At 40.8% G+C, this 25,823-nt stretch overlaps 1 protein-coding gene and 1 long non-coding RNA gene across 4 annotated transcripts in view; both read right to left on the bottom strand.

The window, feature by feature from the left end:
• WDR72 (WD repeat domain 72) overlaps nt 1-25,823 on the bottom strand; it is a 246,248-nt gene that overhangs the window by 45,656 nt on the left and 174,769 nt on the right. For 2 of the 3 annotated variants that reach the window (XM_039493448.1, XM_039493447.1), the window contains exons 19-20: nt 18,861-18,965; nt 11,495-12,259 (exon numbers count right to left, since the gene is read on the bottom strand). The exons of the other annotated variant lie outside the window; for it this stretch is intronic. In XM_039493448.1, coding sequence (XP_039349382.1) covers nt 12,204-12,259; nt 18,861-18,965 — 161 coding nt within the window. In that variant the 3' untranslated portion in view covers nt 11,495-12,203. Of the gene's footprint in view, nt 1-11,494; nt 12,260-18,860; nt 18,966-25,823 lie in introns of those variants that run through there. 3 annotated transcript variants of the gene reach the window in all.
• On the bottom strand, nt 1,020-2,208 carry LOC120374150. The gene is made up of 2 exons (XR_005585900.1): nt 2,165-2,208; nt 1,020-1,540 (listed from the first exon to the last, which is right to left on the bottom strand). It is a non-coding gene; the product is annotated as an uncharacterized LOC120374150 (long non-coding RNA).

Below are 25,823 nucleotides of genomic sequence, written 5' to 3' on the forward strand. Positions count from 1 at the left end.
TATTTTTGAAAGATTGCCACAGAGAGACAGGCCCCATAGACAAATCCAGCAACAAGCATAACACAGGCCCTGAGCCTGCAGTCGAATCCATCAGCATGGATAATTGTTTCCTGGCTGAATCCCACTGTAAAAATATATATGAATGTCCCCAGAATTCAGGGATGTTCAGACTCAGAGTTCTAGCCTGGCATGTTATAGAAATAGACCTGAGTTGGAGAGGCCAGATTTGGATCTGTATCCAGCCCTAAACTTCCCAAAGGTCAGGAGGCTTCAGATCAGGTCTCCTGTTTTGTTCCCATCTTTTTTTTGTGCCAGAGGAGCCAAGGCTGTAGATTAGAAAAAGCAAGAGCAGTTATTTCCAACCCCAGACTTTATTAACATTTGTTGAGCACTCTGAAGATGATAATTAAATACCCTTTACAATGCATTCCCCTTGGCAGAGGATCCAATCCACGTTTATAATCATTACATCAAGTCCACTTTGGCAGTGTTACTGGCTGTTTCCCTCACCTTATTTTTCTCTCTCTCCTTCTCATTTTTATCACTTATTTATATTGCAGTGGTGCCTGGAGGCCCCAATCAAAATCCAAGTCTCATTGTATTAGGTGCTGTACAAATGTGTAGGTGATGTATAAACACTGTGCTTAACCCACACACTGTCTGTATGTTCCCTGCACATGGGTGTGTATTTCTATATATACCTAAATGTTGCGTGTACATGAACACACTCACAGATATATATGCTGTGTCAAGAGATGGAAAAAAAGAATGAATAGATCATGAAGCAAAATATACTAATTCTTAATTTCACAAATGTGGTTTGAAGTTTCCCAAAGACACCAGCGAAGCACAGAGATACATGAATTAGATTAGTCTTAACCATAAAAAAGTCATGAGCATTCTTGATCTTGTCACTATGTTTTATCTGAACTCTAGCCTACAGGCATATCACCTTGTGCTTTGATTTTTACCAGTAAGAGAAAGAATCAGGTCCAGTCTGGGTTCACATCAGAACGCCAAGGAAACTGTAGCAGTGGAGCTGGTGACCCTCCTTTCATCACTGACATAATGTTCTGGCATGCTAAGCATGGTGATGGGAGGTGGGGAAATGAAGTGGGTGCTGCCTTGTGGATGATGTGAAGCCAAATGCCCAACCATCTGATGCCACTGAAAATCCCTTGGCACTATCCACAAGAACACATCAACTGGATTTCACCAGTTGTCACTTCTCCTAAAAACACTGGTGTGTAACATCAGTGGTGTAGAATACTGAATCTTGCCACAAAGACAGTTCCATTTCAGTAGTGGGTGAAGTGATCCCAGTACACTTTGTCAAACACTTTTGGGTTCTTACAAATGAAAGGCGCTATATAAATGTCAGGTATTATTATACACCACTTAGGAGAAATGTTGCCACTCATTCCTCTGGATTTACTGTTGAGCATGTAGAGATCATAGTCATTGCTGGTAATTGCAGTAAGAATAACATCTCAAAGGCAGCAGTCTGTGTAGTTTGTTCTTTAGTCTGCTTTTTCCTTCTCTGTAATGAGAGGTCGCATACTGATAAGTGGGAGGAATTTTTTGACAATAGAGTTATGGAGAAATAGCTACTTTCCACATTATATGGTCAAGAGGCAACTCTCAGAGTTATTTACATGGCTTCATCTTGTACATTCTAGGATTACAGAGCAGATGTCAGCAAAGAGTAGGTTGCTTTTTATGATGCTTTTTTCAGACTAATGTAATAAAGCCAACTTCCCATAGAAAAAACATCCTTTAAATAATTTGCTTTATATGCCTTTGCATATTGGTTTGCATTTTATTAATTAGTTTCATTAGGTTTCATTCACTTAGTTGCATGCTTTCCTATAATACCTGTGCTATATTTCTATTTATAGTCCATATTAAGTTAAAACTCCCATTTACTCTAAATACACTAGTGTAAAATCATTCTACTCTGCATTTTCCTTAGCATAACAGAGCCAAACATGGCTCATTATAGACTTTAATGGGCATGTAACCAGGCAGACTGTTTTGCCAGGTGGATTAGTAATTTCAGGCTGCTTGTGTTCTCTCCTATGGCTCTTATTGCTCACAGCTATAGTCTAGCAAATCAAACAGGTTTTAGAAAGCCAGAAAAAAAAATCCTATTCTAGGCTATCACCTGAGCCCTAGAACAACTGAGTGCAAAGTCCTCCTTACTCCACCCCCACCTTGTTCTGCTAGCTCCCATGTAGCTACTCTTATAGACTTTTTGCCTTCCTGCTGGGGTATCTGATTGGCCCACAGTCTCCATCCCTGCCTCATTATCTTCTCCTGAACACCTGAGCAAGGAAAGGGCGAGGACAAGCTGGAATTAACCCCCTGATTGCTGCTGACCAAGCAGTGCCTCTGAGAGTTTAGCCCAAGTAAAGGCTTGGTGAGGATTAGGAACAAGACTGTGTAATGGAATAAAAATCTTGTAATCTGGGGAGTCAGGTTGGTGAGGTGCTTGGGCTAGATCCACAAGGCACTTAGGTGTGGCAGGAATCAGTGCTGCAGCACCTACCTTTTATGTGCCTTGCCACTCAGTGAAATCCACTGCCCTGTGTTAGTCACTTAGGCTCCCTATGCCATGGAGGGGGATAGGTGCCTAAGAATGGGATCCACAAAAGACAGCATGCTGAGAAGGGAGCCTCCTAAACTAGTCAAGGGAATGCCAAGGAGAAAGGTGGATCCTAAACCCCAGCAGTCAAAAGGAGTTAGGGGCTTAAGTCTGAGCCAGAGGGAGGCACCCATCTGCACTTGGGATTCACAGTTGTGAACTCTCTTCTGGCATTACGCACTAAGCTTTTTGTTGGAAGAAACACAAGAGCCCCCTTAGGGCCTTTAGTCCAGTGGTTAATCACTCTCTTGGGATGTGGGAGACCCACTTTTAACTTCCCTCCTTCTGTCTGATGCGCAAAAGGGATTTGAACGTATGTTTCCCACATTCTAGTTGCTTGCCCTAGCCACTGGACTATAGAGTCATGCTCTAGCGCCTTCTATATTTAATTATTTATACCCCATGGAGCTTTGCCAGGCAAGACTGAGGCACCCCCAGAATATCCCGTAGCCCAGTGGTTAGGGCTTTCACATGAGAGGTAGGAAACTCAAGATCAACTCCATTCTCTTCAGCAGAACCCACATCCTAGACATGAGCCCTAGCCACAATGTTATGGGAGGGGAGGGGCAACTGCCAGCCATTTGGTGTGGCATTAGGTATGTGCTGAGAATACCTACCAAAGCCAGCCCCCATGGTGAGATAGGCAGGGGAACACCCAGTTTGAGAACCATGCTGGGGCTTAGGCATTAGATAGGCAGCCAGATGCCTAGACTGAGGGAGCTGGGTGCGTGCTCACTAGCAGAAACATATGCACCGATGGGACTTTAACAGTGGAGGTGCCTCACTGGCATCTGAGCAGGAGTTTGGAGGATCTCAGTGGCACCTAAAATGGCAGTGAGACCTAAGTCCTTCTGGATCTAGCTATGGGCCTCTGCTATGGTCACTTGGCTCCACTGGAGCTGTGCAAGGAGACCATAAATGAACTCTAAAGGGGCTGCTGAGGAGTCGCCTAAGCTGCCCAGCACAGAGTCCATGAAAGCATCAGAGGCAAACCTAGAACTCCACGGCTGCTCTTACGTGTGCCAGGGTCAGGTACAGATCCCCAGTAGGCTTAGGATCAAGGAAAACTAAATATTGCTGAGATCCTTCTTTGCCTCCCCACCCTCACCTGCACCAGACATAAGCTCAATGAGTAGAAGGTGCTTTGTACCCCAGAGGAGATACTCAACACTTTGCAAAAACAGTTGCTCACTATGCAGATAGCCACAAGCCAGTCCTCCTAGAATACTAGGTCTTAAAAATGATATGTGCCATGCTACATATTATAATTGCCCTGCATGGATTTACCACAAGATCTCAGATTGTATCTTGTACATTGATGTCTCAGTAATTTGGCCATTTTAAATATATTTATTCCTGGAATGGGGACTGTTACTAAGGTAGTTTACTTCTATTTTATTTTTGCCTTATTACTGTGTATTTGTAACTGTGATGGGGTGTCCACTCCACACAGCACTGCAAGGGGTTCAGGTAGCCAGAGAGGCCAATTAACTCCACAGGGTGCACCTGGAGGAGTCAGGGAACAGAGAAGGAAGTGATTGCAAGAAGTTGTGCAGGAACAGACAGGGCCTATAAAGCCAGGTAAAGGGCTACAGCTAGAGGCTGCTGGGAAAAGGTGGACATTTCCACAAGCAAGGGCAGAGTGTTTGATGACTGCAGAATGTGTGGCTGTGGTCATTCCTTGGGAAAAGGAAGGAGGCTTTGAGATCTGGTAGACCAAGAAAGAGAAGCAGAACCAGGGGTAGGAAGCAACCCGGGGAAGAGCAGTGAGGGTAGAGAAAGCTCAGACTGCTGAAGTGAGGGTCCCTGGGCTGGAACCTGGAGGGGAGAACAGGCCTGGGTTCCCCTATGAGCCACTGAGGGAGTGGCACCATGGGACAGTGAGAGAGAAGATGAGGAAAAACTGCCTAAGACTGTTAGGAAGATAGGATATTGCTACCCCAGAAAGGAAGAATACTGAGTGACCCAGCTGGGTGGCTGAGTCACGAAGAGGATATGGTGATTTCTGGGATGAGAAAGATGCTGTAGACCTGTGTGAGAGAGTGAGTGCTGGTGTGCAAACTGTGGAAGGGGGTGTTGACCTCAAGAGCTAATACCAGAGTGACCAGTGGTGAGTGAAGAACCTCTGTGATAGTAAGTGACCCAGTCTCATTGAAACCAATGGAAGTTGTCACTGACTCTTTGATGAGAACAAAAAGAAGCTCAGAATGAATATGCTGAACAAAGCAGATATTTTTTGTCACGTGTTCAAAACAATCAATAAGGAAAGAAAAATTAGAGAGGTATAGCAGAACCAGGAAAAGAGCAAATCTGAGATGAATGCTTAGTTTTGGGGGCAGGCCAAAAAGATGGAATAATGTACAGTGAATGTTTCATTGAGCTCAAGGAGAATAAATAAGGAGCCAAAAGTAGCAAAATTTGCTTATGAAAAGAGCAGAGCAGTTTCCATGCTTTGGTCAGAGCAAGCCCCAAATTGAAAAGCCTGAAACACATACAGGGGTAGTTTAAGACGTGACTGGAGAGATGAGAGAAGCACTATAGGAACTTTGCTACAAAAGGGACTGCTAGAGTTGCATGTACAATATTACAAATGCACCTTGTAACAAGAATGGTACCGCACAAACTGCAGACATGACATATCTTTTGAATGTAAATTTGTGTAAATATCTAGTTGCACAAACACATAAGCAGATCAAGATAAACTGATGAATGACTACTAGCCAAATATGACAGATAATAGATCAACCCAAATCTTTCCAGGAATTTCTTTATGAAAATGACTAAAGAACCTCTGTAATTTAATCACTTGTCACTGTAATCATTTGACTGCCTGTTAATTGCTTGCGCAACTCCCAAATTGTCAGACCAAAAGACCATCCACTGATTCATTGGGCTGTCACCCCACATAACTAAAGCAACAAATATAAGAAACAGTTCCTGGAATGAATCTTCACTTGTGGTGTCTTCTCTAATGTCTTCTCTCAGTCCACAATCCATTAAAACCATTCAGCAACTTCTTAAACAACTCAATCCTCACTGTGGCAGATCTCGAGTTCCTAAAGAGCAGGTATACTCTGAGAAGTGACTGTAAAAATGGCATTGATTCAATATTCATTGCTTTTTCAGAGTCTCCATATCCTATTTTTTCAAGTAAATAGGTGGCTTTTCTAATTCTAGGCCTACAAATTCTATCTGTCTGGTATTTATATGGCTGCCTCCTTTACTGTGGTAGATAAGCTCCCCCATTGTATGCCCAGCCCCGGCACGAGTTACAGTAGCCCCACGCCTGCCCTAACCTGTAGCAGCTGGCACTGCTACCCAAAAGAATCAGTCAGCTGAGGATAATTTGAGCACAGTGGGTGCCAGCTATGCCTTATTGCTGTTCCCTGCAAGGGTCTACTATGCCATTCAGCTGTGTGACTTCCCCCCTCCCCCCACCACCAAGGGAATCCCTTCCAGAGCAGATAGCCGGATTCTGCCCCCTTTGCTTTGCCATGAACATGCAGCTAAACAGACGTGTACCTGTCTGCTTTAGAGAGCAGGCTACATTTAATACACTGTGCAGAGGGGCACCATCCTGGAAGAGCTCCAGCAAGGATTGTGCCCCAGTGCATTAGGAGGCTCTGAGGGCAGCACCCCAAATCTAATCCCTAGTTTTGTCAATGGCTTCATTTTGTGGTGCCTTTTTTCATAATTATTTGAGTTGTGGGAACACCTAGCAGTCCCAGTCATAAACCAGGACCCCATTGTGCTGGATGTACAAATGCAGAAGACAGACCATTCCTGCCCCAAAGAGATGACAACTGAAGTCATTCCCAGTATAGACTCTGCCACTAGTATTACTGGTAGCTGTTGTGAGCCTGTGCGATGGGAACTATTATCTCTTAGAGTATTTGGCCTTCTTGCTACTCCAGCTGCTACTGAACTCAAAGCACTGAGGGAAGTAGCACAGATTCACCTCCAGTAGAAGTCAGTTTGCCAAATAACCACCCTCCCTCCTTCATCATTAAAAATTTTTTTTTTCTATTCTAAGGGACTGGAAGTGAATGTGCTTTCCTGAGTTTGCCCATGCAGCTGCTCCTGTGTCACTAGTCACAGCTTCTAATCACCTGTGCAATGCCTCCTTTTGTCCAGCATGGCCTGAAAATGCTTCCACAAAGCCTCAATGAGGTTTCAGCTGATGCTGCAGAGACAGAGGCTGTCACATGCTTAGTTTCACTGCTTCTCTTTCCAATCTTCTGTGCTTGCACCCAAAGTAAACGTGCGACAGCATACAATTCTATCCTATGTCAAGTTAATCGGACGTGGACCCTCACACTGGGCTTTGCAGGATAATTTATACTATCTTCTACAAAGTACTATGCTTAGCAAAGCCCATAGTGCAAGAGTCCACATCTTTCCCTGCCCATCTTCCTTGTCTTTATCATGGACAGCAATTTACATAACCAATAGCCTCCTGCCTCCAGCCACTATTTCATAATCACCCCAAAGAGAAATAAAAGAAGCAAATGCCCTGCTAAATCTTTACCTGCTTTGATCCCCCAGAGAACCAGTCTTGTGCATGAAATCTAGCAAAGCAGAAAAATACTGCTGATTTAATGACCATGAACTAAATACAACAAAATGCACAGAGAACAAAATGTGATTTATATTCATATTAATAGATATGATACATTGTCAGATACTGTAGAAAGCCTTTTAAATCTAGCTATTGTGACGTCATATGCTGCTTAAAGGTATATGAAATCATGCTGATATTAATCTTGAGATCTGCCTTTTATGTCATGTCAACAAATATTCTTGAACAATGTGTTGTGGAATGAAGCTTCACTAAAAGCTGATGTGAATTTCAAGGCTTGAGTGTTGCTGCCATCTACATGGCAGGAAGACTATACACCAAAACAAACAACAGATGCATTGCATTTACTGGGGAGATCTGTAGAGAATCTGCCTGTCAAATTATATATGTTAGAGCTATGAAAATAAATTACATGCTTTTTACTATCTTGATACTGTACATGGGAAATCTACAGTGACATTTAGTACAAAGAGCAACTTACCAACATCCCTAGGGTTCAGAAGTCTGCACATTACTTTGCAAGATTTGAAGGATAAAGGAAAATAGAGTTAATTATATTTTGTTCAGGATGTTCTTTATATTTTTGCTGCTGAGTAACTGTAACGGGAAATCTATCCTTATGGCATTTGAAAAAACTATCAGACTTGTTTTGCATGGAATGGGAGTAATGGACATAGTAATGCTTTAAATGTATTTATCACCGAGATGCTGTTTCCAGTGCAAGTTTTTCCCAAGGAGGGACAGCAGAATCCACTCCTAATTCTGCATGATTCTTAATGTAAACTCAGAGTACAACCATCTCTGCTTCAAATAAGCTTCTTAAAGGTACACAGATGAAAAACAGAGGTGCAGTTAAAGTTTTTATTCTCTAATTTGGACAACAATTGTGTTTCCAACCTCATGCTGAAACCATCCTACAAACATTAGTAAACTTGATGATCTTCTATAATCAGAAGTAATATTTAATAAACTGCATTGCTTCATCTCAACTAAATGTATTGTTTATACCTCTTGGCTGTCACATCTGCCCTACTATAGAAATGTCTGTGCAAACCAGATAATTGTGCAGGCAGTTGGGAGTGCATCTGCATTTGCATACACTTGGCCTTTTTCAACAGGTGCCATTCAAAAGTGCAAAACTTATTGCATGTCTTAGTGAGAGAGGATCCCTGAGTCAGTCATCTGTTAAACTTCATGTTGCAGCAGAATGGAAATTACTTCCCTTAAATTGAGGTGACGTATTTGGAAATTCACATGCTAATATTGGAGCTGTAGTAATAACATTACACTCTGCACATTCAAGGTTTAAAAAATAAAGCAAAACTATTATGAATATAAATGCTGTCATGATTTCTTAAAAATGTCATTGACTTGGCTCTTGCCTTTCACAGGGAAAACCTCCAGGAAGGGAAAAGTGGGAGGATCAGCTCGTGGAGTTTCTATCACTGGGGAAAGATGCATGACCCATAAATTCAGCAAAAACCTTTGTCCTGTTTGAGAACCAGTCTTCTGTCTTCACAGATCCCAAACCAGTAGTAGCACAGAGAGCTGTCTCACTGTGGTGCTCTCTAGCCAATCCCTCAGACCTGGCAGCAAAACCACCTCAAGCTCTGTGTTCCCACTGCCTCTCTCTCCCGAGTCTGCACTGTAACTGCCATACTCCTCCAAAGGGAGGAGAAAACACTATGGAGAGGTAATGCTGCTTATTCCATAGGAGACACCATGCTGCACAGGGTGGCTGTTCCACTCACTTCACCTCTATATGCCCCACCCCTGTGTGCTTGCAGAAGAGCTTTCACGGGGCTGAGGTTTGAAAACATTGCACAGGCCAATTACTCTTCCCCTTCTCTGTGCACACAACACCCTAGTTATGTGCACACTTCTCCTTTCTACCAGCATAATTGGAGGGGAGCATCTGCACCTCTGAAAGCAGCAGACGACTTCTTCTTAAAACGTTTCCCTGGAACACTCAAACACAACAGCATTGTGCAAGTACATATAATCCTGAAATTGAAACAATTGGTGTTTGTTTCACTGTTTAAGGCTAAAAATAAGTCAACGGCACATCAGAGATCAAACTGCTGAATTTTGGACTGTGAATATGCATCCTAATCCAAATATTGCAATGTTTGGATCTGAGAATTTGAAGCAGCCCATTAGAAGAGATAGGAGCCAGGTGCAAAATTCTGATCTATATCCACATTTGTACTGGAAATTTCAAGTTTCGAAAGGGTTCCTAGGTATGGAATTTTGGTTTGGACCCATCTCTAGTGAAAAGTAAATTCTATTTTAAAGTATATTTTTAAAATCATGCAATGGATTATGGGTAAAATTTTCAAAAATGCCCAAGTGACTTAGCAACCTAAGTCTCACTGACTTATGAAGATTTACTTATGAAAAATACTTATGACTTTTGAAAATGGAACTTAGGCTCCTAGCTCACCTGGGCATTTTTGAAAACTTGATATAACAACCCTGATAAGGACACTAAAGTATTAGACTATACCTTTCATCTTGATGGCGTCCCTTTAACTTAATATAACTGAAAAATACATTTGCAAACACCTTGTAACTGCCTTATAACATAAAAATATCTAATAAGTATCACTGCAAAGTATCTAATGCATCAGATTGCATTAGAATAGGGATGTTTTTCTTCGCCATTGTGGCTCAGATACTGCTCGTAAATGTAGGATGTTAATGCATATTTCTGTATATAGATGTAAAGTGGTTGACTAGGTACAAATATGTTGTCCTAAGCAAAAGTTGGTCTTCAGCCTCTGTTGGTACGCCTATGTTTAAAAGGCATCCAAACACCATTTGGAAATACTCTCTAAGACAATAAATGCACTTAATAAAAAAGTTAATGCATTACCTTGCAGATACTTGCAGTTATAATTATCACAAAGTGAATAAACAATGGCATGCAGAAGTATGTGCCAAACAGCAATCTACACTGCAGAAAGCATTTAAAAGTGTTATCAGTATTGGCAGTCTGCTGGTATGCAGTGATTTGTAGAATTAAAAGCAAGCAATCAAACATCATGTTCCACAAATGTAATTGTTACCACAACACTACAGGATATTGTGGACAATGCTAATTCCTTGATCTATGCAACATCCTTTGACCCAGCATAGCTTTTTGGGAGAGAGAGACCTACCGCTTTGGTGGAAACAGTTTTGGGCCCAATTTGCAGCCTTTACATTGAAAAAGAGAGGTGAGTAAGGCTTTGTCTACACTACACAGCTTTTGGTGATACGGCTGTGCTGCTACAAGGTGTGCAGCGTAGCCGCTGTTTGTCAGTGGAAGAGACAGCTCTCCTGCTGACAAAAACCTTCTCCCTCCAATGAGCAGTGGTTGCTCTGGCGGCAGGAGAGCGCTTCTGCCGACAAAGCGCTATTCATGCCAGCGCTTTTCCTCGACAAAACTTTTGTCTGGGGGGGGGTATTTCTTTTAACACCTCTGAATGACAAAAGTTGTGTCGTTCCCTTGCCAGTGTAGACAAAACCTAAGTCTACTCAAGAACAGTAATAGTTAGAGAATTCAGAACTGGATCCTTAGATAGGGATGTGACTATGCAGCACAAAAAAGAATAGGATGATCCAATGATAAAAGGTGCACTAATACAACACATAAACATGGCTGCAATACTCATAAGCTGCCAAGATGATGTGTTTGACATAAGAAATGGAAAAGTTGTTAGAAGGATCATGGCTTAAGCAATGCCTCTGAAAGCATCACTACCCATAGAAGCAAACTATCAAGACTTGGGCTTCTGCTTATAGAAATAAGAGACTGCTGTTAAGACTAGAAGGTGGTGAAGGCAAGAATGGGGCCTCACTCACATTTGGATTACTGTCTTCCATCTGTGAAATTGCATATTACATATTTTGCTAGGTATAGTTATAAATTAATCATGTTTTACATTGTTGCTGTTTGTATTTCTGCTTTTATCATAAACACTGAGAGCTAGATTAACCCTGGGTTTATCTCAGGTGACAATATGGGTCATATCCTGCTTTCAATTACACCTGTGTAAATTTGGAATAAAGTCTAGTGAGGTCGGTGAAGTTACTCCAGAATAAGTGAGCAGAATGTGGTCCACGTTGCACAAGATCCAGACAAGACTCAAGACAGGATCCAGGGACAAACATGTAGGAGTGTGAAGTCTGTGTTTTATCTATATCTGCACTGCAAATACATATTGAAATTCCTCATTCTGAGGAATGCGAACAGCACCTCTACACAGTGCACCATTTCAGCAGGGGATGCTATGGACAGATTTTTCCAAATTTCATATTGACATGTACACACATTTTTTCCCTCTAATATTGATATCTGTAGAATCACTTACCTACAATGCAATCACACACATTAATTTTTAATTTTCAGTTTAATTAAATGCTTACATTTTTTTCTTTAAATTCAGGCAAACATTGATGCACAAGTTGTTTTAAATATATTTGGTCTTCCCCACGTTGAAATGTTATCAATAATAAACGTAGTTTAGTAACAAGACAGAGAACATTTAACATTAATTTAAATCTTCAAGTTTATGTCAAGTGTAATATTTACCACATAGATTTACCATAATACTTCTAAAGTGAATTTTACTAATAATGACAACATGTCTCTGTCTTGAGATTGGGAGTCATTCCTTCTGTTAGTGGAAAAACATCTCAAGAACAAGGACTCATATAATGTTGCATATGTTAACAAAAATCTAGATTATATTCAATCAATGTGACTCGACTGAAGGGCTGTCGTACATGGAACCAATAACTGAGACGAGAAAAGCAGATATGAAAGAAATTTTTGAAAATTCATTCTGAAAGGTATAGTGATAAATAATATAAATTGAATATTTCTTGTATCAAAACACAGTAAAGAAAATCTGTTGTCCTATGAAAGAGTCCTGTATTTTCAGTTCCTCTGCTGTACTTGACCACCTCCTAGTTCCATTGAATGAGCAGGCTTATCTAACACACCTTGCAGGAACACACCTTGGACATCCAAGGATGCTGTTTCATCTCATCTGGAAAACAAATGTATTCATTTGACTTTGGAACATTCTGTGGTGTGATTAATAGGTTTCACTTGTTTAAAAGAGTTTGTGATAAATCACTTTATAAAATGATAAAAACCCTCAACACTCTTTGTAGTGAAATTAAGCTATGCATCAACATTATGCTAGTATTCAAGTATACCGCAATCTACAACCACAAAATATTTTACCCCCTCAAAGAGCAGACATCACAAAAAGCAACATAGAAGTCAAATTGGCTTGAGAGTGCATATGTATCTTCTCAAAGCAATTCAACACAAATTTTCTTTAGATGTGCAAAACTTCCCAATTTTGGAAGGAGACAGCTAATTCTTGTTAAATGCTAACAGATTATTGCATTTTCACTTCACTTGCAGATGGAATGCATGCATTCTCTCAACTGGACTCATTGTAGGATAAGTGGAAATAACAGTAATAGTGATTTATACTATTCAGGTATGACATTTTAGTCCTGTCACAATTTATCAAGAGTCTACCAGAAATGGGAATTAGTCAATCAATCAAATTTTTAGTTGCATGAATTTTCCTAGCTGATGTATGATAATACTTATAGCCTAAATTTAAAATATTGCTTGTATTAGGTATTTTATAAGCCACTGTTTAAGTGGATGCAATGAAGAGATAAGGTAAGAATAGAGAGAGAGAGAGATAAAAGTAGTCAATTCTTTTGCAGTCCTAATAATTACAGCCAAAAATCCAGGAGATTAGAGTCCCTAAAAGTAGATATCAATTTATATTTGTATAGATATAAAACATTTTTTTTCATACCACACTATGCACCTTCTTGATTTACTCCCTAATTTCATGTGAAAAAAATAGAATAATAATTTGATACTTTGAAACTTAATGATGGCACATGGGATATTTTAATACTATCATACAGTTATTATGATAAAATGTTTATAAAGTTTTATTTAACACAGACCATGACCAGTATGTGTTATCTGTGGTTATGATTAATGGGTTGTCCATACATTCCACATTCTTTCTGCTTCATGCATCATCAGCAATTGCTAACATTCCATTCCTGAATCTGTCCTTGTTTACTGTTACCTATTTTTTTGCTGTGATATTGGTACCTGAGCCAGAAAAAGGAAAAAATAGCCTTGATTTTTCATAAGGTGCTCCACAGTTGTGAAATTTAATGGAAAAACCTTGATTTGAATATCAAGTTCCAAGAAACAGGATATTGATCTACAGCTGTAAGTGGTATTACATTTATCTACATAACATACCTTAGAGTTGCATACACTGGAGTGTTAATCAGGTGTTCTAAAGGGTGATTATAACCCGTCTCTTAACAACACAGTCACACTCAGTGCTGCATATCCATGGCTCTCAGGTGACTTGGCCAATTGAATCTTTCCTTTTTGATTTATTTTCCCACTTAGTATAGTGCTATATCTCACAGATGAAATTTCAGGGAGGGCCACAGATTGTTCTCCCCCACATTTGTGCTCAGGATTTTCTGGTACATGAAACTAAGCAAGGTGTGAAACTATAGGGTTTTTTCACTAGTGTCTGAAATACAAGCAGAATTTTATTCTGGTCAGGCTGGTCAGAGAATGAGGGGGGAAATATTTAGAAGCAATGTTTTCAGCGCAAAGTGACAGGAGGGATTAAAGATGCACAAATGAATGTTCTTGGCTTAACCAAAGAGGTACTGACAGACTTTTGAAGGCCATCACATAGGGTCCCACTCTCCTTTAAACAGCAATAACCCACTGTGAAGGGGAAAACTCACTGCCAGTGCTGCCTAGTGGTCAGGCAGGGGTATGGCAGGTTGTCTTCCTCCTGGGCACTCCCCTTTCTCACTACACCCCTTCCCTAAGGTGGTCTGTCCTTTCAGCAACACAGCCCTCTGGCCAAGGCACACATTCAAGTCCACCCTCTTCAGGACACACATAAAGACTCCAATAATGTGGAAGTCTTCAGAAATTAGCAAGGGCTTGTCCCTTGAGACAAGGTCTTGGGGTCTGGACCCAGGGACCTTCGGGGTCTTCCCCAACTACATTCCCTGCTGAGGGACGGACATCTATCACTGTCACCTCTTTAGGTGCTGGTGGGGGAGCCTGGTCCCACCCTCTACCACACTGCAATCCAGGGCCCAGTGGTAGGCAGCTAAGCCCTGTGCATTGAGGTGCTATGCAGCTGCCTCTCTGGATCACTTCCTACCAGTACCTCCTCTTCCCACAGGATAAAGTAAATAACTGAATATACAAACTAAGTTTCTAACCTTCAGAAGTCACCAGTCCCTCTTTTGCACGCTTGGCCAAGTCAGTATCACCAGGCCTCAGGCAGCAGGAGCTCCTGTGAGACTTCCTTCCCAGGAATTCAGAGTGCACATCAGCTACTTCCCTTATCTGCCTGCCACTGAGCTACTCTGCTTCCCTTGTTAAGCTCATCCTCCAGCTTGTGCAGGCTTTGAGGGTGTGGTGGGGCAGGGCTGCCTGGGCCCAGAGGGCCTCCTTAATCCCTTCATCTCCTGCATGGTTTTGTATACTCCATTACATCCATACAGGGGAGAAAATGCTCTGCTAGTTTCAGCCTCCAGTTTCTTACTCACTCTTCCATTGGAGGAGCATGATGTGTCCTCACCACCACTGGAAACACCTGGGTTTCTACCTGCTTACCTGATGAATATGGCAGGTAGATTTGTGCTGGGAGGTCCAAAGTAGGCAAGGGACATTTATGCCAATGTGCATTGACTATGTTCTTCCACCTGGCCTCACTTGCTCTCATCTATCCCTAGACAACACTGGTCCTGCATGAGCCAGGCTTTCAGGGGCTCTCATTCCTGGGTCTGTGCTAAAGGACAGCACGGAAGGCAAAGAAATCTCAGGCTGCATTAACTTATGCTGCTTTCGCTCCATGTTCCAGTGGGTAAAATTCAAAGAACCTTTGTCTGGTCCCCTCCAACTCCATGGAGCTAGATCCCCAAAATGCTCCCAAGAGACTTCTGCATGGGTGGTGGGGGAAGTATGCCTGCAACGATACTCCTCCCTGGACAGGAAAGGTACCTAAGCTCCCTATGAGAGGAAGCATGGTCTAGTGCTCAGGAGTAGGAGTCAGGACATCTGGGTTCTATTCCCAGCTCTGCTACAGACTTGGCACATTAGCTTGGGCAAGTCACTTAACACCTCTGTGTTGCCGTTTCCCAACCTGGAAGATGTGGTGGTAACCCCTACCTCACTGGGGCATTGCGAGGGTCAGTTAATATTTGTAATGTGTTTTGATATGCCTAGATATCCAGTTCTATAAACACACTGTTGACATTATTTGATTATTGTGTTACAGGCCAAAGCAGGGACAAGTTTAAAGAGCCATGGCTTTGCATGTTAGAGAGAAGTAGTCCTCAGCATGTAGGGAACTGGCAGACACAAACCTAGTGTTAGACATCTGGGATAGAAGCCCAGCATTTCCTCTGTGTGAGGGCTGATACAACCATAAGCCACTATCTCAGATAATGGCATCTTGTAGGTACATGCAAGAGAGAAACTAAAATCCAGTTTGCCCAGGCAAGAAACCCTAGTCTGATATTTACCTGTGTCTGGTGCAGGTGAAAAATGTTTACTAATGAATTATCCAAGAGGAAAGTGCAGGCTGAGGGGTTCTATTACCTGTTGGAGACTAGTCACACCATATTATGAACACTGAAAATTACAGGTAAATCCCAGATTATTTTCTTGGCTTGTCTAATGGATTCCTGCTATTCACCTAGGTATATGCCCTTTTTTTGATTGCTTGAGGCCAAATTTGCAGCAGTGGGAGGGAGTGTATGTAACCCATACTGGTTCCAATAAAATATAGTAAAGTACCTTTCTAAGAATACTTATAGAGCTCTTTGAAGATGCACTGTAGTACTTTCACCCTAACTTCATCAAAAGAGATGGTAAAGTCAATATAATCCTTACTGGTGTTTCTGTAGGAAATGCAGCATATGACAAAGTACTGTGAGCAAAATGCAAACTACTCTGCAAACATATATAGGTCACTTTTTAATAACAGCTTAGGCGGAGCTTCTAAGTTTTCTTCCCAGGCTTTGAATTCATGGGACACAAATTCTGAAGTTGTAGGTTTCAGCAAGTCAAATGCTGACATCCTTCATGCTCTCAAATAGTAAAATATGCTACAAAGTAAAAACATGTGACAAAGACTAAAGAAAATAGTACCCAACTAAATGTTATGTTACTGTTTTAATGTTTGCCTACAAAAAAGTAAGTGGTAAGCTTCAAGCATTCTATCACCAAAATCTTTCTTTTCAAACAAACGCCTCTGTCAGAAGTGTCTTAATTTCTTATCACAGAATTTCATCCACACAAGGAGCAATAAATAATTCATGTTGCTGGCTCTTTGTTGTGTGTCCCTGAACTGCACAGAGCTGGAAGGCTGACAGCTGTGTCAGGACAAGCACCAAAGATCTGACATGACAAGTGACTAACAAGTTTCTTTCAGTCTATAGTGAAAGAAGACAATGGCACAAAGTGCAAAAACGAAATCCTGAAACAAAATGAAACTGTTTCTTTCTCTTTACCTAAGTGTTTGCTATGAGCTTATTTCCGACCCATAACCTCTGGTCATTTTATAGTACTGCCCAGCCCCCTTTACTCCTCACATTCGCCTGGCCATTTACGCCTGTCCACGGATCAATATGAGCAATTCCTGGAGAAATACGATGTCTCCATGACAACCAAGCCACAAATTCTCAGTGGAAAGCAGTGAGACCAGTAGTGAAATCTCCAGAGATTTTCAGACCTACAAGGCAAGATGTCTTAAAATGCAGGAATGGGCAGAGAGAAAAGCCAGAGTAATTCATTGTTTATTAGCAGTTTAATGATGTCAGATGGACAGAATGAAACTCAGTTTTTAAGTTGAGATTCTTTATCAACACACATTTTTCCCAATCAATATTCACCACTGGACAGTTTTACATCCTTTTCTTTATTTCACACACACATATGGTATGCAGAACTATTTATTCTACACGCCCATCCAGGGCCAGGCGCATTCAGTCACCCAAAACAACTTAAAGGAAGGTTACAATTAATATCATCTTTAGGCAGAGGGAGTCCTAAACTAATTCTCATCTGAACCAGTTATGACTATTAACCTTTAATTAATTCTTTCTAACTTCTGTCCAAAACAGATAAAAAATGAGGCTGGACATTTGTTATCTGTAACAGTTCTAGAAAGGTTTTTGGACAGTTCCTGAAGGGCATAAGCCTTACAGTACGGTACCATCAATGGTTTGGTATAACTGAAGTATGGAATTAAATGTCTCCTAACCCTGGTACCTATTATTTTTATATCCAATGCTGCATTTTGCTGCGAAGTAGTGAGACCAAGCCAAAATGGTTTGAAAATAGGTGCAGATTTACAATTCACTGATTTCACTTATTCTAAAATATACCATTGCTCATTTCTGTGGAAAAGACGAAAAAGAAATGTAGTTCAAATCAGGTACATGACAGCACTTCAACTCCCAAGGAATCTTGAAGGAGTGAAGTGCACTGAAATATAATCCCAGAGCCATGGGTCCTATCTGGGTTCTGAGATGACTTAGGGGACCTGACATGGATTTCAGACTGCACCCTTTCACTGAAAATTAAATCTCAGCAGCGCTCCTTGGGGAAGGATCAGGGGACTGTTGGCAGCTGCCCCCTGTCAGTGCAGGCTGCAAGATTTGGAAATCTCTTAACTAAGCTGACAGGCCGCAGAGAGGATGAATCAAAAATATGATACACGGATCAGCACACAAAGATGCAAGAGGGTACACAGAAACCAGATAAAGCAGGAAAGGAAAATATCAAGTGAAAAAAAGATGTTTAACTCTTTCACTAAGGGATACTGTGTACATGTTACGTACACATTGGTATGTGGGCCAGACCCACACCTTGCTACCCTTTTTTTAATTTAATCACACACGATGTTTTTAATCAGCCACAATTAGATGCACTTTACATTTAACTGCCCTCCCTTCAGATTCAATTATTATTATTACATATACCATACATAGATAGAGAAATAAGCAACATTAAGACAAAGCCCATAGCCACTAGAAGGGAATGCAGCTTATGTACATCACTGAAATTAATCATTTCAATGTTAAAAATCATTAATTGAAATAACTACTGTGAGTTGATTTGAAAAAGGAATCAGGTTATAACACTGTCAATTTGCTTTTCTCCAGATCTATAGCATCCGAACGGCTGCTTTATATTCAGCTATAGTAGGGACAATCCTTCTAATTTTTCATAATCTTACTCTACCTTCAAAGGGTCAGACACTGTACATATATTAACTAAGCAGTTTAGTCCAAAACTAATTATAATGAACTAGTAGTGTCAGTTTTCTTTTTGGTCATAAAGCCTTTATCCTTTCTAGGACTTGAATGCTTGATGAAAGAGGAAAGGATAACAGCTCCACACTATGACCCCAGGAGGTGACCATTAATTTGACATTGCAGCTGCTAAGAAGGAAGCAGCATTACAATGTGCTTTATTTGATTGGCTCAAAAGCTGTGTCATATTTATCATTTGATACTCGGGGACTATCTTTAACGGGCTCTCACCTGGACTCTCGGACTCTTCCATGACACATCGGTCAGGCATATACTCAACTCCTTGGAAGTTTGCCGAGTTTGAGCAGCTGTCATGCTTGCCCACACTGACTGCAGCTATAAAGAAGGAAAAATATGGTAGAAACTTGTAATATATTCACAGATAACACACTTTTCTTCATTGTTACAGTTCTTTCAACACTGAGGTCATTTTTTGCAAACAAATAATAAATTAAAAAAATAAAACAGAACCTCTTAAATATTTATGGCAGGCACATAACAGTTAAACTCTATAGATGTGACTTTTTTGGGAGAGAAGTTTGAGGGATCAGCTTAAATGTGATCCCTTATTCGTTTTCCTTGCATAAGCCTGAAACAATAAAGTAAATTAGTAGCCCAACATAATGCTTCCTTTCTCCACCAAAAGAAACCGGTAAATGGAGTAAACAATCAATTAGAAGGTCTTGTAAATATTGGAGTCACACACTGGAGAGTGGAATTGTGTTTTAATTTGGGTCTATATTAATATATATTTTTAAATGTGCTACATAAGACACCTCAAATGTGATGCTGTTATTTTACAATATTTATATTGTAACAGCATAAAAAGGAGACTGAACTGTAGTTTGGAGATTATCTAATTAGGAAAACATGTCTTTTTATCTAACTGGTGAACATTTGTGATTCTGAAGATAAGAAACTACACTCAATGAGATCTTAATTTTAAAATTTGTTTATATACAATTTACCCTGAATATTCACATAGCTCCAATGAAAGTTTTCCTATACAGCAAATAAGCAAGAACTCTGTCCAGACAGTCACTGTCTTTGTCACAGCAAGTAAATGTTTCTGCATCGTCTCTGCCCCAAGCCTTTGCTGACCAGAAAACATACATTACATTGGTAATCAAGGCTAATTACATAGTTAATATAAAACTGTTCCACATTATTTCATGGAACATATACAGTTAAGATGGACTTAGATCAAGCCTTAAGTCCTCAGACCCTGAATTTTTTCTTAATTGTATAACTAACTTAGGTCCTAATACTGAAAATTGATTAATGCAGGTAGACCCTTGCACGTGCATGCAGCCCCAAAGTAGGGGTTCTTCACAGACACCCTTAGGATCAGTTTTCAGGATCAGGGTTGTGGTTATGACTGTGTGCCAGTCAGCTTTTGCTGAAATTTGCAAGGTGAGTACGTGATATAAGAGGAGAATCCTCTCCAGGTAAACTTCAATGGACAATCCCCAACATTAAAATAAATCAGGTTTCTGCTCACTTCAAAAGAAACTGGTCCACATGAGATACATGGACCTTTTTGTTTGGTTTTTTTTCTGTGCTTGCACAGCACCTAGCATAATGGGGTCCTGGTCCCTGACTGGGACTCCTAACCGCTGCAATGATACAAATAATTAAGAATAATAATGACCACACTGATGCCCTGCATTTTCCATCAGTCTATAACATTTGGACCCAATCCTGCAATCAGGACCTCTGCATCCACATGGAGCCCAACGTAAGCCAAGAGTGCTCTAGATCCAACTGCAGGATTGGGGCCTTAAGTAAATAATATAGTAATGAAATATGTGACAATAATATAAAACCTTTCACCTGAAAAAAACCAGCTCTCTCAATGAACTGAATGTCTGGGGCAGCGCCAAGATAGTAACTAATCAGTGTACAGCAACTTGCACAATGAAGAAGGGGCCAAGGACACCAGGAAAACTTCTAATCTTACAAAAGGGTCTGTGGAATTATTAACATCCACACAAAGAAGAACTTTTTTTTTTCAGGTCCCTCTGAAAAAGCCGACACAATAAACTGCATGGAACCCAGTGTATCTATACTGGAGAGTAAAGAAAGGAATGAGTCAACTCTGAAGGGGAAGAACAGTCAATAATGAACAAAGAATTGTTCACACAATGTCTTGTACACGTGCAACAGAGGTAATTTGCAGGGGGGAATGGGGGAGAATTCACCCCTGTGCAGAGAGGGCCAGGGTAAAGTCTATGCATCTTGTCAGTCTCACTTAAGGTCTCAAACTAAAGGGAGTATAGGCCACTAGCTAGCCCTCCGAACAGGTCTAAACACCAATTGTCAAACATTCACAAGAACAAAAAGCTCTTTGAGTGGATATTCAAAATAGCAAATTGGAGAGAGGCACAAACTGTCAAACCATTCTAAATTCAAGCAAAAGTTCATAGATGCTATTTTTTTGCAGTGTTCAACCAGCATGAATTCTGACCGAAATGCATAATTCCCCTCAGAAACATTATGCCAAAACTTGTATTTTACTGGCATATATTTTAAAAATTCTAAATTTAGCAATGTTATCAAAATGTGGACTTACTTGAAATGGAAGCATTAGCTTTTTGATGCTTTTGTCTTAAGCATCTTTTCATGCAATAAGAAATCAAGGAGTATAATGATAAATTGTTGCCCTGGAATACATTTTTGCCAAGGCAAAATGTATGTTTTGTTTTGTTATCCTAAACATGTACGTGTTTTTCAAATCCACTAACTGGGAATAGAGCAAGTAGTTGTGAAGAGAAGGATTCCTTGAACTGTCCACAAGAAATATTTATTCATAAAAAAATAATGAGAAATTTAAGCTTACATGCTGGATTTTAAAAGAAAAGTTTTTGTGCCCAAAATAGTGGTGTTTTTCTAAAACAGCCCATCATATTAAATATCCTGGACTCTTTTGAGGCAAGTTATAGATTGGTTTGACAAGGTGGGTGAGATAACTTTTGTTGAACCAATTTCTGTTGGTAAGAGAGACAAGCTTTCCAGCTTACATAGAGCTCTTCTTCAGGTCTGGGAAACTAAGGGTATGTCTACATAGCCGACATTAAAACGCTTCCCCGGCAGTGCTTTAACGTTGGCTGTGTAGCCATGGCTCCAGCGCTGGGAGACAGCTCTCCCAGCACTGTAATAAAACCACCTCTAAGAGGGAATAGCCATCAGTGCTGGCAGTGCGGCTCCCAGCACTGTAGCACTGTCTACACCAGGGGTCAGCAACCTTTGAGAAGTGGGGTGCCAAGTCTTCATTTATTTACTGTAATTTAAGGTTTCGCATGCCAGTAATACATTTTACATTTCTGGGGGCCGGCGGACAGAACCCCAGTCTGGCACGGGAGCGGCAGATGGAACCCCAGACCGGCAACGGGCTGAGCCGCTCAGCCTGCTGCTGTCTGGGGTTCCATCCGCTGGCGCGTGCCAGACGGGATCCTGGCCGCCGGCCCCGCTCAGCCCACTGCTGGCCCTGGGTTCCATCCATCCAGGCCGGCAGCAGGCTGAGCGGGGCTGGTGGCCGGGACCCTGGCTGGCAGCAGAGTGCCACTAAAAATCAGCTTGCGTGTTGCCTTTGGTTGCTGATCGCTGACTCTAGACTGCCACTTTACAGCGCTGAAACTTGAATTGCTCAGGGGGCTGTTTTTTCACACCCCTGAGTGAAGAAAGTTTCAGCGCTGTAAGTGGCAGTGTAGACAGGCCTAACTCAAGGCTTGTCTTCACATACAGTGCTACTGTAGCACTTTAGTGAAGACGCTACGGACACTGACAGGAGAGCTTCTTCCGTCAGTGTAGTTAATCCACCTCCTCAAGAGGTCATAGTTTTGTTGTCAGGAGAACATGTCTCCTGTTGACATAATGCTGTCTACACGGGGGGCTAGGTGAGTAGTATACGTCCATTGAGGGGTGTGGATTTTTCACATCCCTGAGCGATGGTGTTTTTATATATATATAGGTTTGTAGTGTAGACCTGGACTCAGAGTGTCACAACTAAATACAAGGCGGAACAGATTGTTTCGCATAAATAGTTAACACATTTTCAAGGGATCATTCAAGGTAAAGTGGCCTATTAACAGGGGTTTGTTAGTGGGTTATAGATAATAAGTCATAAATCCAGTGTCTGTTCAATCCATGACTTTTAGTGTCTAGCTAAATTATGAATTTAAGCTCTCAGGTTCATCTTTTGTTGTGCAGGTTTCCTTCCTTTCCTCCTTATGACTGGAGGGGTGTTAACGGGCCACTTTACCTTGAGTGGTCCCTTGAAATATGTGTTAACTACTTATGCTAAATAATCTGTTCCATCTTGTAGTTAGCTGTGACACTCTGACACAGGGCATGTCTACACTACAAAATTAAATTGACCTAACTTATGTCCGCATACAGCCGCAGTAGTAATTAAATCACTTGTGCATGTTTACATTTTGCTCCCTGTGTTGGTGATGTGTGTCCCTGATTGTACTGTCAATGTGGGGCAATGCGGGATGGTTTCTGAAAGCCAGTAACAGTCAATGTAAGCAATGCAGTGTCTACATTGACACTGCATCAACCTAACTACATTAACATTGACTATGCCTCTCATGGAGGTGGAGTTATTAAGTCAGCATAGTGAGGCAGTTATGTTGGCAGGAGTGAAATTTTAGTGTAGACACTTACATATTTAGGTCGGTATAAGCTGTCTTGTGTCAATCTAACTGTAGTGTAAACCAGGCCTGAGTAAGAGTTCTGTGTAAGCTTGAAATCTTGTCTCTCTCACCCACTGAAGTTGGTCCAATAAAAGATATTACCTCACCCACCTTGTCTCTCTAATATCCTGGGACTGACATAGCTACAACAAAACTGTATACATAGACTGGGTTGTTAGTTATATACATGTGAAGCTGAAAGTTAGAGCTGCTCAGAAGAGCATTAGGAAAGTTTCAAATATAGAATATTGTGGTGACAAGGGAAGCTCTCACAGCAACTGCTTCCCAGAAGAGAATGGAAAAAAATACTCTCCCACCCCCTGCCCCTCAAAAAAGTCTAACAATGACCACTAATTCTGGCCCATCCTCAGATCCTAATGGGTTCCTGGTGCAGCTCATGACTCTCCAGAGGGCAGGTGGGCTCTATTTTCACTTGGTAGTCTGCCTCAGATGAGGTGTTACTAGCCCTCTAAGAAGCCACTTAGTGAACTAGGTTTTCCTTGGGTTTTGGCCCAGGCCTGCAGTGATTATTAGAGACTGACTTTGTATAATATTTCATCCAGATAAGACGATATCACTTCTGTGACAGAAAATACTGACTTGTCATTTAGCCCAAAATGTGATGTGATATTGAGTCACATTTCACACTTCTGAGTCACAGTTCCTTTGAAATTCCTCTTTGGGGAATTATACTGCAGGGGGAGGGGAGTATACAGTGTAGGGCAATTGCCATGGACTCTCATGTTCAGTCATCTAGGTAGCCAAAACATAGGGGAGGTAAAGCCATTGCTTTCTTAGGGGGAATATTGGTGTAGCAGCCCCCACCCCCACCCCAAGACTTGTGATCCAGGTAATCAGGGAGATCAGATATGTGGGGCGTCACCAAGGGGTGGGTCATAATTCAGTCCTTTTTCATTTTGTATATGTGTTAGTCACTTGTGCAAATTAGGCCTGCAATTTTACAAAATGTGTTTGCCTGGACAACTGTGTCCCTGCCTATGGAGAAATAGTAGCAGAATTTAAAATCATTTGAGATCAAAATGAATAAACCAACATCAGTATTACCAACCCCAAATAGTCAAAAATTATGAGACCCAAAAATGAGATTGACTTAAAAATCTTGAGATTTTTTTTTTTAAATAAAATCAGAAGTTCTTTTTATTTTTCTTGTGGTTTTTGAGCCTTTATCTTTAGTGTTTTCAAGCATTTTTCCACATGCATCACTAGAACTTTTTTTTTTTTAGGAAAACTCACTCTCGTGGAATCTCATGACTCTCAAAGCTCTGGCTTTAAGAAAAACACCAATAACATGAGACTCTCAGGCAATTCATGAGAGTTGGCAACGTTGTGAATGTAAGTATAGATGAATAATCATAGCATGTAATTTAGAGTCATAATTTAAACTACACAATTACTGTACTGTACTGTACTACTTATAAAGATTTTCAAAACTAATTCTGAAAAATCACTGTCACATAAGGAAGGTATTAATAAAAAAATCATTAATAGATCAAACAGCCTGCAGAGTTTGTGTATCTCTGCCTAGTCAGTGATAGAGCAGTACACAAATCTCGCCAGATAAAACTCAGCTATACCCCACAGTACCCTAGTTAAATTACGTAATGATAATATCAGAACTTTTTTTTTTAAATATCACATATTTTGTGCACAATTTGAAGTGGAATGTTCCTTACAAAAAATCTTCTAAAAGACAAATGAACAAAGGAAATTGAAAAGTTAAAAATAAGAAAGGAACACTCTGGCCCAAATAAAGAATGAAAGTCAGAACAGTATTATCTAACACTGGAGAAAGTGCAGCAAGTTAAAATCTTACAGCTGACACTATTTACCCTATTCTAAAATATCCCTGTCACAGGAAAAGAGGGTTTATTATAAAATATCACAAACTGAAAAGATTCTTAGTAAGGTTCTGGTACCTAAAAGGAACTATAATTTTTCCCACAACATTGATGGTCATTTATTCTTCTTAGCATATGCGCAATGTGCCTGAGGTGTCATGTGACCAGGATTCATCACCGAATATGGTCCGCTGGTTGGATCATTAGCTTGCCCTGCTTGGGCTAGTTACTGACGGGGAGTGCAATGTGAACAATCTGATCCTCATTCACAGGAAGACCCCTTTGCCCTGCTCTGGCAGTATAAAGGGGCCTTAAAGTAGGTTTAAACTATATTTATGACCACTTTAAAGCCACCGTACATTGCCAGAGTGGCATAAAGAGGCTTTAATAAAAATGAGGCTCAAAATCAACAGGGTCTGAGAGAAAATTAGTAAACAAAGGGAGAGGTTTTGATAAAATAATTATAGTGATATTTTATTTCCACTCTATTAGCTGTAATGTTACTACATGAATAGGACCAACATCAACTTAGCCACAAAACTGAACTAAGAATAAATGGACACATTCTGTAAATGGCACATAAAAACTTTGAGGTTCATGAGAGCTAGGGTTGCCAGGTGTCCGTTCGGCGACGGAGC

This window comes from Mauremys reevesii, linkage group 10 (genome assembly GCF_016161935.1).
Source record: "Mauremys reevesii isolate NIE-2019 linkage group 10, ASM1616193v1, whole genome shotgun sequence".
In the NCBI taxonomy this organism is placed as follows: Eukaryota; Metazoa; Chordata; order Testudines; family Geoemydidae; genus Mauremys; species Mauremys reevesii.